Source organism: Arvicanthis niloticus, chromosome 22 (assembly GCF_011762505.2).
Source record: "Arvicanthis niloticus isolate mArvNil1 chromosome 22, mArvNil1.pat.X, whole genome shotgun sequence".
NCBI lineage: Eukaryota > Metazoa > Chordata > Mammalia > Rodentia > Muridae > Arvicanthis > Arvicanthis niloticus.
In genome coordinates, this window is record NC_133429.1 from 7329060 (window position 1) to 7345533 (window position 16474).

The window sequence follows — 16474 nt, forward strand, 5'->3', positions numbered from 1 at the left end:
GGTCTTCATATACATAGCAAGTGTTTTTCTAAGTAAACCACCTGGACAAGCCTGTGAAATAAAACTTATTTTGTCTCATTTCCCTCCCAAAGTGGTCCTATGATGATATCTTTGCAGAAGATTCTCTGAGCATCCTTTGAGCTATCTCTTTCCTCCTCCACCCTGAGATGAGACAAGGCTGCCTGTCTATTCTACACCTTAAGTTACTCAACTCCCTAAGTGTGAAAGTGGATGGTCCTCACGATGCCCGCTCAAAGATCTCAGTACCTCGTTATTTGTTCACTTCTTTCCATCCTGCTGAACTGATGCTAGTTTAGTTGGTAACACCATCAGCTGTCCTTCTGATTAAGGACAGACTACATGACTCCCCAAGTCTTCAGACATCACAGAAGAAAACCAAGGCACACGAAGATTGAGTATGTTGAGTTTAAACAACTAACAGGCTCCTGGTGCCTGTTTATTGCACAGATGAGTTAAGTCAGTCAAAGCACCAGTGTGGGTGAAAAACATTGCCAATGTAATGAAAAGAACCCTATCTCTAAAGAAAGCTCCTGAGGCTCACACCCAACCAGTGGGGATACAGGCATAGCATCTCTTTTTTGCAGCCTCATCTCTCTGACCATGAATGTCTGCTGAGCACTTAGCCAGAACGGAAGAGTGCCTGGGGGATTCTGAGTAAGTTTAAAATCGAAAGCTGAGGAATGAAACGAGCCAGAGCCATCAGGAGATTCTGAAACTCATGTATTGAGCTCTTACTAAGCCCTGGGCTCTACATCTATTCACATCCCCAAGCCCCAGACAGACACACACACACAGACACACACACACACACACACACACACACACACACACACACACACTTCACAAAGATTCTTTAAGGTAGAGATTATTATCATTTCTATTTTAAAGTTTTTTTTATTTTTAAGGATGAGTATGCATGGGCATCTGTGGGTGGGTATGTGCACATGAGTGCAGGTGCTTGCAGAGGCCAGAAGGGGGCGTTGGATCCCTTGGAGCTATGGAGTGCCAGCCATGGGAATCAAACTCAGATCCTTCTGCAAGAGCAGCACATACTCTTTACAGTTGAGCCATCTCTCCAGCCCCTCATTCCCATTTTGTAAATAGGGATGTGCCTTGTGAAATGTAAATGCATCCACCTCACAAGTGGCTGAGCCAAGATATAATCTAGGTCCCCTAGTCTCCCTAATGCCACCTCACAAACTTTCCATTATGTAACCTTTACAAAAACACCATCTCAGTAAACACCAATGAAGGAGGCCTGTTGGTGTGTTCCTACTTTGGCAGATGGCCCCTCTCCAGACTTCTTTCAGGAGTATGGTTATTCTAGGCTGCAGTAGTTAAAATAGTTTCCTCTGGGCAGGGACCAGAACCTTATCTTTTCAGTCCACAGCAAGACCAAGCTTTCCCAAGTCCCAGCCCTGAGAAAGCAAGGTCTTTGCTCTCACACACCCTACATTCAAGCAGCAAGAGACCCAATTAGTACTCAGTGGGGAAGTGCCTTGGATGCTCTCAGATAGAAGCCTTACAGTAGAACCTAGAGACAGCAAGAGAAGACTGTTGCTACTGGTTGGCCTCAGGAGGTCTCTGAGCAGGGGAATCTTGCTCAGAAGCCCCAAATGTCATCTTCAGAGATGGAAGCAGGCCTGTGAAATGTGGGTGAACTTGCATTCTCGTAGAGGGATATGGGGCAGAAAGAGGCCAGTTCATAGGGACGAAAGAGCCGTGGTATACAAGGACTAGTTACAGGGCCGAAGGTGGGTTTGGCTCCAAGTATAATGGCAGTCTCAAAGGGAAATGATATATTTTAGAGCATCCTGGGCTTTCCTGTGCTGTGACTAAGAGGGGATAAAGAAAGCATGGTAGCCCAGTGAGATCCCCACTGAGCTCCTCCTCAGGGTCTGAGCCCCACAACTGTCAGTGTGCTAGTCACTTGCCCCTCCCCCATCCCAGCACCGGGAGTCTGCTCCAGAGTGTTCTCAAAGCCAGTCATTGCACCAGCACCTGTTTGCTTCCCTTGCAGTCCTATACCCCACTGTTCCTGATGGGTAATTGGTTCTTGTGTCGCCCTTACAGATCATAAGGCAGCAGTTTCCTCAGCTAACCACCAGAAGACTCGGGACCCGAGGACAGTCAAAGTAAGCACCCAACAGCCATGCTGCCTTCACAGCATCTGTCACTGGACCTTGAGGCCAGACCCTAGGTTGCCTCTCAGGAACATGGTCTGCAAGCCTGTGGGGAGGCCTGTGCCTGGGGAGGGGGTGGTTATAGAGGAGAGAGAGTGAGCCTAGCCATCCAAAAGCCTGGGACCTTTGGCCCAGCTGCTCAATGCCATCTGACTCCGTGCCACCTTGTCCTCAGTTGTCCTTTGTAAAGCAATCTTTGCATATTTCCAAGGAGTCCTGTGACTGGACTGTGAGGGACTCCTGTGAGTCCTGTGAGGGACCATTTCCAGGTTGCTTGGCGTGTTCAATGAAGTAACCTCTGCTCTGAGAGTATACAGTGGGCCATAGGCACAAACCAGCTCCAACAACATGGGGGATGGGCAGGTGATTCCTCCCCCTGCCTCGGTGGTTTCTTCCAGACTGCCAACACTTGCTGGGACAGGGGTCCTGCTCTGTAAGCTCAAACTCAGCACAGTCCTCTTGCCTGGACCCCTCACATGAGATCATTTTCCTGAACCACCATGCCTGGCTTGCCAGGAACATTCTGATATGTAAGACAGACAGGAAAAGAAGACTTATGTTTCATGTGATAGCAGAGAGTAAGAAAAGGGAAGAGGCGTGGGGAGATCTTTCTGAGGAGCTGATGCTGGAGAGCTGAGGAAGTGAAGCCTGTGAGGACTCCTGTCTCCCAGGTGTGTATCAGAAAGCGGGGTTCAGCCAGTCCCACTACATCAAAGACGCGAAGGAGTTGCCTCTCAAGATAGTTTGGAAACTTCCAGCGGTCAGGAAGTGTCCCTTGGAAGAGGGAGGTGGCCACACAAGTTTGACCAACCCCAGTTCAACAGCTCCCTTTCCTGGGAGTCTTCTAAGAACCTTTCTTATGCTAATGTGCACCTTGACTCCACTAGAGGGTGCCTTCTTCTGCAGCATTCTAGACCTCTGACAGCCTGAGCAGGCAGCACAGTGAGCCAGCAAACACAGAAACCTCTTCAAAAAGAAGGAACGTGACATCCCCATATAGGTCGCAGAAGTCATGTCTGGGCAGAGGGGGCTAGAGGGGGTGGAGAGGAGGTTGGAAGCACACCCACACACTGTTACCCCAAGAGACAGAGCTCCCCACCGTGCTCATGCTGGCCCCTGAGCAAGGAAAGAAAAGAAAACAGATGATCAAAGTTGGAAAAACCCTGTTATGGTAAAGTCTGAAAATAAGACACTGTGTGTGTATCTGTATCTATGTGTATGTCTCTGTGTATGCATGTGTGTATCTGTATGTGTTTGTGTGTGTCTGTGTCTAGGTGTATGTGTGCCTGTGTGTATCTATATATGTATGTGTAGGTGTCTGTCTATGTCTATGTGTATGTGTGTGTATCTATGTCTATATGTGTCTGTGTCTCTGAGTATGTCTGTGTCTATATGAGTGTGTGTGTGTATGTATGTATTAGAAGCTCTTGAGAGAAATTCCAAAGGATTGTCCAGAAAAATTTTGAACAAAGGCCATCTTGAGATGATTTCTCAATGATTTATTTCCCAGGGTGACTACACTGAAGAAGTAACTACCTAACTTCATTTATAAAGAAAACTTCTGGTGTTTTGTTTAAAAGCAAGCTTGCAACATCAGTAAGGATAATGTGCAAAAATCAGATTATTATTTTTCTTAATTGTTTGCTGGTGATCAGAAGTCGATAATTCAAAATCTTGGTCTAACCAGATTTGAGCCATGCAAGGTGGCATCTTCCAGTCTTCCCAGGATTTTGGAGTCTGAGGCAGGAGTGTGAGGCCACATGTTCTAAGGCCAGCCATCTGAGTTACACAGCAAGACCTTGTCAAGGAGTGGGGAGGGGCTGAATAAAAAGTTGCTGAATGACTAGAAACATGGACATTTTTGTCTAGCCTGTGGTCTTTGGAAAACCACTGGCTCTGATCTTCAATTTCTGATTTCTTAAGGAGAATAGGAATGGTAGAAAAAGTTGGTAAATGTGGAGAACCAGAAAGGGTGGAAATAGAACAAGCATGCACTTGGAGAATGGTTCTCTCTGAGAGAGCCTGTCTTTCTGTTCGTCTTCTCTTTTTCTTTAACCTACATGGGAGCAAGCTGGGCAGCGTCCATTTTTAAAGTTCTGCACACACAGAGCCATATTCTACCATGTCCACGAGGATCCACACGTTTAGCCAATCTAAAGGCAATAAGATGTTTCAAGCTGCAAACAAGTCTCCATCCTGTAGCCTGGCCTCTCAAAATCCCTTAGCAAATCCACTCCTATAGACGAAACATAGGCATGTCTAGGGAGGAGTGTTGACTCTCCTTCCAGAGCCTAACTAGTAAAACCAAGAAGAGACCAGACCAGAATAGTAGCTTTTCTATAATTGCAGATGTCAGCTACATGTATAGATTAACCAGGCAATAAATTGTTCTATCGTATAGTAATTTAACTATCTCATAATGTCATATTAAATTATGACTGTCTTAGCCTTAAGTTATAAGGAACATTTTAAAGCTAAGGAGGTATGCTATATAATTGTCTTTCCACCACAAGGTACCTCTGTGAGTCCCTGGAACCAGCCCCTCCCCCACAGATTGCCCACAGATGGAAAGGCAGTTATATGACAGTTGGGAAGTAGAAGGCCCAGACGGTAGATATTAGCTCAACACAAAGAACTTTCTGGTAACTACATCGGCTGAAAATGAACTGGGCTGCCTTCGGAGGGCCTGAGTTCTTCATCCCAGGAGGCATGCAGATGGAGGCAAGCTGCCCACTGGGCAGAAATTTCACAGAATGGTACCAGCAGGAAGGGGGCTGTAAAAGGGAAGGTTACACGCACCCATCTCTCCCTTCCCGTGAACACCTTTCCCAAAACTCAAAATGCTTCCCTGTACCCATCGCCATGTATCTGTGGATAGAGAAAAGTAGCTGATGTGTTGTCCAGCGTTTCTGAAACTGAGGCCCATAACTACCATAGCATCACCACTGCACTGTGAAACCCCACCCTAGATGCACGAAATCGGAATCTTGGGGGTTAGGATGCTGCCGTGTGCACTGTGGGTGATTCTTATTGTTAATAAAGCTTGGAAATCACAGGCTGAGGTGCGAAGCCTGTCAGAAGTTCAGATCCTGACTCTGCTGCCTCCTCACTGGGTGATCCGGGTGCATCACTTAAATTCTCTAGAACTTAGTTTCCTGGTTTGTAAAATGTGAAGCGTGAGATATTTCTAGCCTCATGGGGGATTTTGTGAGAGAAGAGTCTGTGTGTCAAGTCCTTCTTGCCTTGGACCTCGAGCTGGTCAGCCTCGCCTCACAGTAGCTTACGATGTTCATTTCAAGGCTGACTCATGCTTCATTCTCAGATGTTCTGAATCAGTGGGTTCTGGGAAGGGGCCTAGGAATCTGCACGTTTATTAAGCTCCAAAGGTAATTCTGATGCACACATCCTGTTTTCCGTCAGTGCTGCACAGTGGCTGCTGCGTAGGCAAACAGACTGGCCCACAACCTGTTCTTGCCTGAAATTGCTCTACACCCTTGAGCAAATTGCTTGATTCCCCCCCCCCCTTTTTCCATTTTCTCGTCTTTAGGATGACTGCAGCAATCCTTAATTTCATAAGCGCATTTTCAAATTAGGGTGAATAAAGTACTTTGCTCAGAACTTAAATACTCAGTAGATAGTTAGCCGAAGTACAAAACACCCCACCACCTCCACCTCCGACAGACACAGCTTCCTTCTTCCCCTCTCCAGGTGTAAATGGAAGCATGTCTGTGATTATGATACCCATTGTGAGTTAATACAAAGGTCTGGTCTTTGGCACTTAGGGTCACGTGAGACACTAGATGAGTCTTTTAAAAATGAAAGATTTTGCTGGGTGTGGGGGCACACACCTTTGATCTTAGCACTTGGGAGGCAGAGTCTCTGAAGTGGGGGGTCTGGGAGTTTTGAGACCAGCATGGTCTAACTAGCAAGTTCCAGGCCAGTCAGGGTTACACAGTCAAACCTAGTCTTCAAATTTATAATAATAAAAAAATATAAATGCAGCTCTTTGAAGCTAGCCTTTACTGAAGAAGGTGATCATAGCCAGGTGAGGTTTTATTGTTGGTGTATGAACACAAACTGCTCCTTGGTCCTCACAGAGACGAATACTCAAACGTTAGGCACCTTTGGGAAGGTATGTGGTAGACATTCAAGATCAGGTGGAACATTTCTCATCCCTCTTTTGCTTTGCAAAGTATTTGACTTAGCATTTTCTGTAGGAGGCAATTTTAGTTATTTTTACCTACCTGATTGATGGCTGGCAACACGGAACCTTGGCTTAATTGTAGATTTCAGAGATGTCAAGCCTTATAGAAGAGTTAACTCTTTTAGCCCCAGGTCTGGATATGTCCAGTCATACTTGGCTTTGGACAACATTCTCCAACCCAAGAAATCGTCATCTAATAATGATCTATGTGGGCCCCTATCTGTCTCTTTCTCGGTTGCCCAGGTACCATTACTATGGCATAGCGGTGAAAGAAAGCTCCCAGTATTATGATGTGATGTATTCAAAGAAAGGAGCTGCCTGGGTGAGTGAGACGGGCAAGAGAGAGGTGACCAAACAGACGGTGGCGTATTCTCCCCGGTCCAAGCTTGGGACATTGCTGCCAGACTTTCCAAACGTCAAAGACCTAAACCTGCCAGCCAGTCTTCCTGAGGAGAAGGTAACCTCATCCGAAGCCATTGCTAGGGGTGACTGTCTCTCTCTATGTCTCTGCCTCTCTGTCTCTGTCTCTATTTCTGTTTCTCTCTCCCTCTCTGCCTCCTCTTTTTCTCATAGATTTCAGAGAATTCATAGACACCAAATGCCTACGGTGATTTCTGTAGAAGCATTTATTAAAACGATACACTGGCTTTTATTTTGTTTTTATTTTATTTTTTAGTATCTTAGCCACAAGGAGAATTTAGTCTCCTCAGCCCTACCATACCATATGCTAAGCAGTGTACTGGGCACATGAATGTAAAGACCATGTTATTTTTTATTTTCCAGGAACCCAAGAGTCTCAAGGTGCAAGATGGGAGCATAGTAAAAGCAGTGCTATTGTACTGCAGGGTGGTGCTTGGGTGCCATCTGAGCACAGAGCAGGGAGCCAAGGGTCATAGGTCATAGCACATCATTTAAGGGCTACAGTCCCCTTCAGTTCTTTCAGGATGCACAGATAGTGGGTAAAGTCCATCCCTCCAGTGGAATAAATGGTATTAACATTGAAATTCCCAGGGCAGCCATACTGTACACTAACGTCTTCCTTTGTCATTGGTCCTCTACTCACCCCGCAGGTGTCTACCTTTATTATGATGTACAGAACACACTGTCAGAGAATACTGGACACTGTAATAAGAGCCAACTTTGATGAGGTAGGTCAATAGCATTAAGCTGTGAATACTCTATTAGGATGTTATACTTCATGCCCATTCTTATTTTAAGAGCTCCCACCAGCAGGGCCTGGTGTCTAGAAGCCCTTGGTAGCCTTGGTCCACTTACCCTTCACAGTGATGCTACAAGGCAGGTACTGCTACCAATCCTAGCTTACAGAGGTCAGGTGGTGGTGGGTTTTCCTTGATTTAACTGTAGAATGACACATACTAGAAAGGCCATCCTGCCAGCCTACTAGCATGCCTACAAGTATGGATTCTGAGAAGCTAAATAATGCTGGGTTTCAACCTTCTCCTGAGATCATCCCTTATTGCTTTTGGAGTGATTACTGTCTCTCCTCCCTCAAGGCCTGGCTTCCGTTTCCACCACATTCATCCGTATAGCCACTTCATCCCTGCTTCAGAAACACTGCATTCAAGAAAAAGAACAGAAACGGACAAGCAAACGAGAACTGTGGCATCTCTGTAATGAGAGGGATGCTAAAATCCTCTTCCCCTCAAAGCCATCCACCTCACCTTCCAGACCAGAGGCCTCAATGTTTAAAAACAGCATCTTTCAGTTAGAAACTGTGGCAGCGGCGGCAGCAGCAGCACCTGGGGGTTGGATCTGGATGTTCAATTAGAGAAAGGAGAACTTGGCGCTAAATGAGTTACAAAACCTAGTCACTGTTGGAAAATATCTCAGAGGTTCCTTTTGTATGTGGCTTGTCAGGCTGTGTATATATTGTGCCTTTCCCGTCCCCTGCCTCACAGACACTGCACCACAAGAGATGGTCATGCGTTGGTGAAAAACGGACTGTTCTTCCTTCTCTAAAATGTCCTTTAAATTCTCCGAAATTACTGAAGTGGCCATATCTATGATTTTTGATTGTTTGTTTGTTTGTTTGTTTAGTTGGTTTTGGTTTTTGAGACAGGGTTTTACTATGTAACTCTGGCTGCCCTGGAAATTAATCCATAAGCCAGGCTAGCTTCGAACTCAAGTTTAAAAATTGCTGAAATCAACAAGTAATGAGTTACAGACAGTAAAGACAACACTAGCTGCTGCAACAAATGAGCCCCAAAGTCTTAACTTCCTGGAAGCTTTTCTCTTACTCATACTTCAATCTAACATAGCTTCTCTTTAGTTAGGAGAGTGATGGCTAGGGGTGATTGGAAAGCCAGGCTTCTTCTATTGTATGGTCCGGGGCTGCAGGGTCCTGTTGTTCAGCCCATGGGTCCAGTGAAAGGACCACAGGGAAGGCACACCTGTTCTTCACTTTGTCATCTTAGAAATAAAACGCATCACTGTTATGGGACTGACAAAACTGGGCTCCATCTTGTTTGCCACATGGTTGAGGGATATGCATGCACCCCCACAGCTGCTGTGACTGTCTTCCTTCACGTGCAACTCTATTCAACTCAAAACTCATTCATGCCATGCTAGTTCCCTTCCATCCAACACTTAGTGGTTACTGAATATTGCCATATGGTATTTACTAATTTTAGAGAGATATGTAATACACAGACTTACTCGGAGAGAATGAAAGGCATGCAAATCTGAGAGTCGAACGTGGAACATACAGGGGTTTAGGAACTTCATGAAAGAAACACAAGGTCTGGCTCTATATTGTAAGTATGTATTTCTCAGCCACGGAAACAAACCAGCACCAATCTGATACACAGGATCAGTAGAAGAGGAGACACAAGCCTTATCAACTGTAAATACTTGTACAAATGCTTGCAATTGTTAGATACCCAGTCATCCAGAGAAGAAAGAGACTTGTCCAAGGTCATATAGCTTGTGTGTGACCAAAGCTGTGGCAAATCCTTTTGCGACCCGACACCTTTAGTCTGATGTTCTTTCTACCCCTCTGGCATGGATGTCAGCTGGCAGCCTTTAAGGTGGCCAAGTCCACCAGCCACAACACAATGGAGGGAGTAATAGTTTTCTTCTTCAGCTGAGAAATGACCTTGGTAAATGTCCCAAGTATCACAGCGTAACCCCCGTAGGAAGGGACCTTATCCATCTCCGTCAATGCTTGTTCTAGCTGTCTATATTCTTAGGCTCCCAGTTCATATTGGTTGATTGTATAACCGGGTGTTTGGATTGGTAGATACATGATGGCTGAACAGATAGATACAATTCATATAGAACATTGCCAAGCAAGTATATGACCCACAAATTCACATGTAGGGGATTTCTTTCCAGGCAGTATAGCACAATGAGCCAGGGAGTCCCAAAGTCCCATGTTTGAGTCCCCAAGCCTTCATGTACTATCCTGTGACTTTGGCCAAAAGCATTTTCTGCCTCTGAGCCTTTCTAATGTTGCCCCCAAATTTGGCAATTATAATGATATCATATCAAAATTGGGGTATATATTAAATAGTGCATGTAAAGTGTCCAAGTTTGCACTGGGATATAATAGATGATAGGCATATTAGTAACTTGCTTTACTGAGCATTTTCCAATGCCATGCCAATTTATCACTTAACCACAGATCATTAGCTGTCTGTCTGTATGTTGTCAATGTATTAGCAATAAACTAAATATGGATGTGGAAAAGAGATAAAAAAGTAATCTTGTTCAAGTGTCCTTTTAAAAATGTAGGGGCTGGAGAGTTGGCTCAGTGATTAAGAATACTTGTTGCTGTTGCAAAGGACTGGAGTTTGAATCCCAGCACCTACACAGAGGTTCACCACATCCTCCAGCACCAGGCATGCATGTGATATGCAGACATACATACAGGCAAAACTCATACACATAAAATAATAAAATGGAAACAATTGAAAATCTGATGCTCCCTTGGACCAAAAGAAGAAGGGATGAAAGTACAGGAGACTGGATGGATAGTCCAGAAAGCTGGCGTTAAATGATCATGCTCAACCATTTTCCCGATCCTTTTGCTGTAATTGTATGCAAAGGAGAGCTTACCAGAATTCCTCCTGTCATCTAATAATAAGTTCCATTTATCCAGTGCCTACACAGTGCCAGGCATTTTACATAAGTCATCCTAATAATAGGTAGAAGCCATTGTATCCATCTTAAAGGGGCTGCTGGCCCTTACACACTTAGTCCTGAGCGTAAGATCTGATTGACTTGATTTTATATGGCTAACCCAGAGCTCTTAATTCCATGCCCTAAGTCTGTTTGCTCCAAGTTTGACATTGCCATGACCCACTGCCCTACATTGCCATGACCCTCTGCCCGACCACTCAAGCCATGAACCTCAGCTCTTCATTTCCACTCCCTTCCTACCCAGGCCACAGAGAGGTCAGGGCAGCTTTCAGTCCTGAACAGACATGCTGTCTGTGTCCCATTTCGCAGCTGGCCTCCAGGTCTCAACACTTATATTCATCCCATTCTCCTTCCTTTTCCTCCTCAAAGGGCTGGGCACCATGGGACATTCAATGACATAAAACTGAGAAGGAAAGGAGGGTTAACACTGGATAGAGCATTTGCTACAATAACCACCAGGAACTTGGGGACTGACAAGGGTTCCTTGTGTGTCTTGAGCAGGCTTCTGACAGACAGATGTCTGCTAACGTCTCTCAATAGATTTGCTTTATCCTATACAGCATCTGACCTTTTCCAGATGTTTTGCTGGAAGCTGACAACTGATAGAAAATAGGGGCAGGGCTAAACTTGAGCAAAGCCAAGGAAAGCAGATGTGCTCAGATTGTACCAACTCTTAGGAATGAAATAAGTGTGGCTTCTTACAGTGGGAATCCCAAACAAGAGAGTCTGGAACCTGGCGAGAGGTCAATGCCCCATCCCAGGGATGAGCTGGGATAGGAGACCTGATCCTGGGAGGGATCTGAAGGGTGACACAGGCCCTCAGGCAAGCTGTGGAGTGGCAGCAGTCCAGAGAAAGATATAGGCCCTGGGAATAAGCTAGAACTCCAGTTACCAAGTAATAAGAAAAACGACCACGAGGCTGGCTGTGGAAAGTCGCGTGCTCCGCCCCCTCTCTTGGATCGCTGCTCTGCTCTGGGTGATGAACTGAGTAACTCTAAGTGGGAGCAAAGATGGCCAGCTCTGTGATCATCAGCAGGGTCACATGGGAGAGCTCTGAGGTCTCTGCTTCCCAGGGGGTAGGCTCTAAAAAGAAAGCAAGGAAGGAAGGAAGGAAAGAAAGGAAGGAAGGAAAGAAAGGAAGGAAGGAAAGAAGGAATAAAAAAGAAAGGTAAGGAAGAAAGGAAGATAAGAAAGAAAAGAGAACAAAGAAACAAAGAAAAGAAAGAAGAAAGACTAGGCCCACAGCACTAAGGTGAAAGGGTCAGGTTACATCTCCCTAGCTGACTCAGTATGGATTTATGGGAATCAACAACATGGAAAAGGCCCCGTGTGGAGCCCGAGAGTACCCATTTTGTAGAGTAAGAAGCAGGATACATAACTCAGGACTCAAGTCAGCTCGCTATAAAAATGCCGGGTTGGATGATCCCAGCTTCGCGATGGGCTCCTCAATTTAGGGATGTTACTGTGTATATAAACTTACCGTTTTCTGTTTCTCTCCCCCTGTCTCATCCCTCTACCTTCAAACCATATCCTAAAAGTCATGGAAGTGGGGTCACCAAGGCATTCTCTTCTTGGAACACTCAGCCGTTTGCTTCTCCCAGTGACTCCATTCTGAGTACCCAGCAGAGCACTGCTCTGTCTTGGGGATACAGGAAAAGGCCAGTCACAGGTGTTCCACGTGCCCCTGTGGCTTACTGCGATGCTGTCACCACCTATAGCTTCATAATGACACCAGGCACTTCGTAAAAACAGGAGTTTGGGATGTGAGAAGTTCCTTGCACTTTTTCTGGGTTTGGGGTACATATATTCAGGGAATTTTGCAGGTAGCCGACACTTCTTGCCTCTCTATCTGTAACTACTACATCTTTCCCCTTCCTTCCCAGAGTACCCAGGAGCCACCGGGGGGCTGAAAGAACAATGGGTGCTAGTGTTCTGACCTTTTAAAAAACAAACAAAACAATAACAGCAAAGCCTGTCCAGTCCTCTCTCCTTAACTCAGCTCACAGCGAGCAAGCCTAACACCATGCTGCAGGGGCAGACAGGTGTCCAACAGTGGGCACAAGTCCTCACAGCATCCCAAGTCCAGACAGCTCCCACTGTCACGGGGGGAAGTAAATGATGATACTGTCCTGTGCTTGTGGAGTAGCAGGGCTCTGCAGGGATGGCTTGATCTGAACCCTCTTCTCTCTGTGGGTCAATGCAGGTTCAAAGTTTCCTTCTGCACTTTTGGCAAGGGATGCCGCCCCACATGCTGCCCGTGCTAGGCTCCTCCACGGTGGTGAACATCGTGGGCGTGTGTGACTCCATCCTCTACAAGGCCATCTCCGGGGTGCTGATGCCCACGGTGCTGCAGGCATTGCCAGACAGGTGAGTTGGCTGGGCCTCGGCCCCTCTTTGGGAGGAGCCCAGGCACCGGCTAGTACTTGGTTTTTGTTTTGTTTTTACTATTACTGTAGTAAACAGGGCCTTTGTAAAGATCATTAACAATGGACTTTTCAAAATTAAAGGCTGTAGTTGTGAATGCAAATAAAATACTTCCACTCTGAAAATGATTTGAACTTCCCAAGGTAGAGAATGGTACACAGCAAAAAGTTTACAACCACTTCCATGGTGGGCATCGCATGCGGTTCACATGTCACTAGGACACAGAACATGACTTTCTTTCCTACTAAAGTGCTGTCACTGAGTGGACTATTTGTGCCTTCCTTTCCTCACACAAAACCACTTCACCTTGTGCATGCGCTGAACAGCTTCTCTGCCTTCTCCACCAGGCTCCATGCTGCCCTTTTCCAGGGTACCAATCTCGAACTTTCTCTCTGGGAAGAGGGAAGGATAGTGAAGGCAGGGGCGGTCTCTCTGGCCCCCAGGATGTGAAGTTGTCACTGGCCAGCTGTGTCTTCCACAAGACTCTGCTCCCTTGCCCTTCCAGGTCACCCCAGTGTGCGATGGTCTCCCTTTGCGTGTCCACCCTTTTTTCAACTGTCTCCTGTAAATAAGACCTCCCACTTCCAGGGCCATTTGTTTCAGGGGGCATTCTCTACAAGCTTGTAATGTTTTATAACAAAGAGTAGGCTTCCGCCATATTGAATTTTAGTGATTCTCTAGAGATTTCCTGTCTAACTGACCACAAGGGGTGCTGTAAGGGGTGACATGGTGGAGTATATTAGTTTCCTGTGGCTGCTGTTATAAATTATCACAAAATGGGGGTAGCTTAGAGTATGGTACCTGAGAAGGCGTCCTCTACTCTTTGGGTTCTTTGCCTGGCCACAGGTTCCTGAGTGTCTTTTGGAATTAAGCTGGATGTGCCAGGTTACAGTGCTGGCAGGTGGTGCCCTTACAGAGGCCCTGTGGCTGGGCTGTCTGTCCCAGGCCCTCCTGCTGGTTCTCAGTGGTTTCCAGCAGTCCCTATTGTCCCTTGGCTTGCAGCTGGAATTTCTGCTCCTATCTCCTTAGCATCTTCTGAGCCATATCGTTGTCTTGTGTCTCATGGGGACACCACTTGGCTCACCCAGGGTGCTCTCGACTGAAAAACCATAATCACACCTAGACAGAAAGGCCCTTTATTCCCAGTAAGGTCACCTTTACCAGTTCTGAGTGGGTATATGTTCTGCCACATAGCATGTGTGTAGAAGAGAGATTCCTAGAAGGCTACTGGCTTACCTATTATTATTAGTTATTAGGGTAATCCCAAGAGTCCACTATCACTGCTTTTGTTTCCTGACATACGGACAGTTTGTGAATGCTGCACTGACACCTGGAAGAACCCGTTTTCAAGGCAGACTCCTCTGGATTTTTATAGAGGTGTGTGTGTGTGTGTGTGTGTGTGTGTGTGTGTGTGTGTGTGTGTATGTGTGTGTGTGTGTGCATTACTGGAGACTGAAGCCATGGAGCCAGGAGAAATTATAAGCAAGTCTTCTACCACTGCATTACCTGCTTGCCCCCAGGTTGGTCTCAGGTTCCTGTTCTCGCATCAGCCTCTTACATAGCTGTGACTCCAGGAAGGCACCGCTAGACCTGATTTTTGATATTCAATTTTGTAATATGAGGTGAATTGTAGGGGTCAAGTTTTTATTTTTGGATTTTAAAGATGATGGTCCAGTATTCTGACACCACTTGTTTGTAAGGCTGAACTTTTTCTGTTGTTTCCCAGTTGCTTTGTAGAAAGTTGGCCTGATGTGTGTAGACATACTCCCAGACTCTCGACGATCTCCCCATCCTCTAAACGGCTGGCCTCCACCAACGCCACACTGCCTTGGCTATAATTGCTTTTATAATAGTCTCAAAAGTGATAGGAGACCTGACTTGTTCTTTTTGTTCCTTTGCTGTGGCATATAACATTTGCAGAATCTTTTAAAAGTCTTGTAGGATTTTGATTAAGATTGTCTTGAATTAATAGATAAAGCTTGAAAAATAATATCTTACTAGTATTGATTCTAATCCATAAACATGGTTTATATTTTTTAATTTATGTGGATTCTCTTCAGTACTTTTTCAGTCTCCAACCATCCATTACTACCTTATGAGAATATGACCGTAGTTTCGTATGTGAATCTTTTGTCACGAGATGTTATTAAAGTCACTTACTCTAATAGTTTTTATGGTAGCATCTCTGGGGGCTTCTTGTTGGGTATTAATGTATAATCTAGGGTTTGACTTGCCTATGATTTTCTCTTTAATCAACAGATTATTTTAAAAATGAAATATTTAACTTTCAAGTATGAGGAGTTATCAAGATACTATTCTGCTATTAACTTGTATTTTAATTCCCCTGTAGTCAGATTGCATGATATCGGATCTTTTATGTTTATTTGAGCCTGTTTAGTAGCCTATAACAGGGAGCATGTTGGTGAATGTTCTGCACATACTAAAAATGCTGTGTCCTCAGGTGCCACATGGTGACGTGTCCTGTAAACGTCTGTTAGGCCAAATTGATTGACAGCAGAGTTCATGTTCTCTTTGCCCTTAATGACTTTCTCTCTTTTTGTTTTACTGACTCCCATCTCCGACTTGAATTATAAATTTGTCAGTTTCTTCACTTTGAAACTCATTTGTGAAGATGTGTAATTAAGCACATTTAAATTGGAATGTTCTGTCTGCCTGCACACATTAGCACACATGTAAATTATAACATTTGTGTTATTCATAGTCATTGTTGTCCCTGGTAACAGTTCTTGGTTGGCAGTTCGCTTTGGCAGTAACATGCGTACTAGAGCATTTTAAAGAATGCTGCCTTTTCCAGCTCACTTCTCAGTCAGTCTGCTCAGATGCTGGTCTTATGTCTAGCACAGAGTGGGGGCTGGAGTGTTCATTTATCTACGCTGCTGATTTCCCCCACCAAGGCTTTTACATTTAATGAGGCCACATGGTTCATTCCAGTTGTCCTCTTGCTAGTTGTCTTAGCCTCACTGGTTCTGTCTAAAATGCCTTCATGTGTCTGGTGTGGGGCTGTGGTTTATCATTCTAGCTATCCCCACAACTAGTTTGTTATTTATATATCTTTTTTTTAAAGCAATGGTTGCTTTAATATATACCTGTTTTAAATTAGTATAAGAATTTCGGCTGGATGTGGTAGTACATGCCTTTAATCCCAGCACTCCAGAGACAGAGGCAGGTGGATCTCTGTAAGTTTGAGTCACCATGGTCTACATAGTGAAGGCCAGGACAGCCAGGGATACATAATAGAGAGATCCTGTCTCAAAAAGGCACACACACGTGCACGCACACATGCAAATCTTATGACAGCAATATTCAATTGTCATCTCTTTTGATGCTGTTGTCATTTTTTCTACATGTTAAAAATTTACACACATGCGCACACACACATACACACACACACAAACTCTTTCTCCTTAGACAATAGTTGTATAGACTGATGAGCATAGGGAAGCCAGTCTTTTATATCCAC

General features: G+C 45.1%; 1 protein-coding gene across 5 annotated transcripts in view; it reads left to right on the top strand.

The window, feature by feature from the left end:
• Positions 1 to 16474, top strand: part of Rfx4 (regulatory factor X4) — a 151713-nt gene that overhangs the window by 75482 nt on the left and 59757 nt on the right. For 3 of the 5 annotated variants that reach the window (XM_076919781.1, XM_076919784.1, XM_076919782.1), the window contains 4 exons: positions 2095 to 2156; positions 6652 to 6865; positions 7479 to 7556; positions 12773 to 12936. In XM_076919781.1, the coding sequence (XP_076775896.1) occupies positions 2095 to 2156; positions 6652 to 6865; positions 7479 to 7556; positions 12773 to 12936 (518 nt within the window). Of the gene's footprint in view, positions 1 to 2094; positions 2157 to 3243; positions 3376 to 4865; positions 4961 to 6651; positions 6866 to 7478; positions 7557 to 12772; positions 12937 to 16474 lie in introns of those variants that run through there. The other 2 variants (XM_076919783.1, XM_076919785.1) reach the window with 2 other exon arrangements.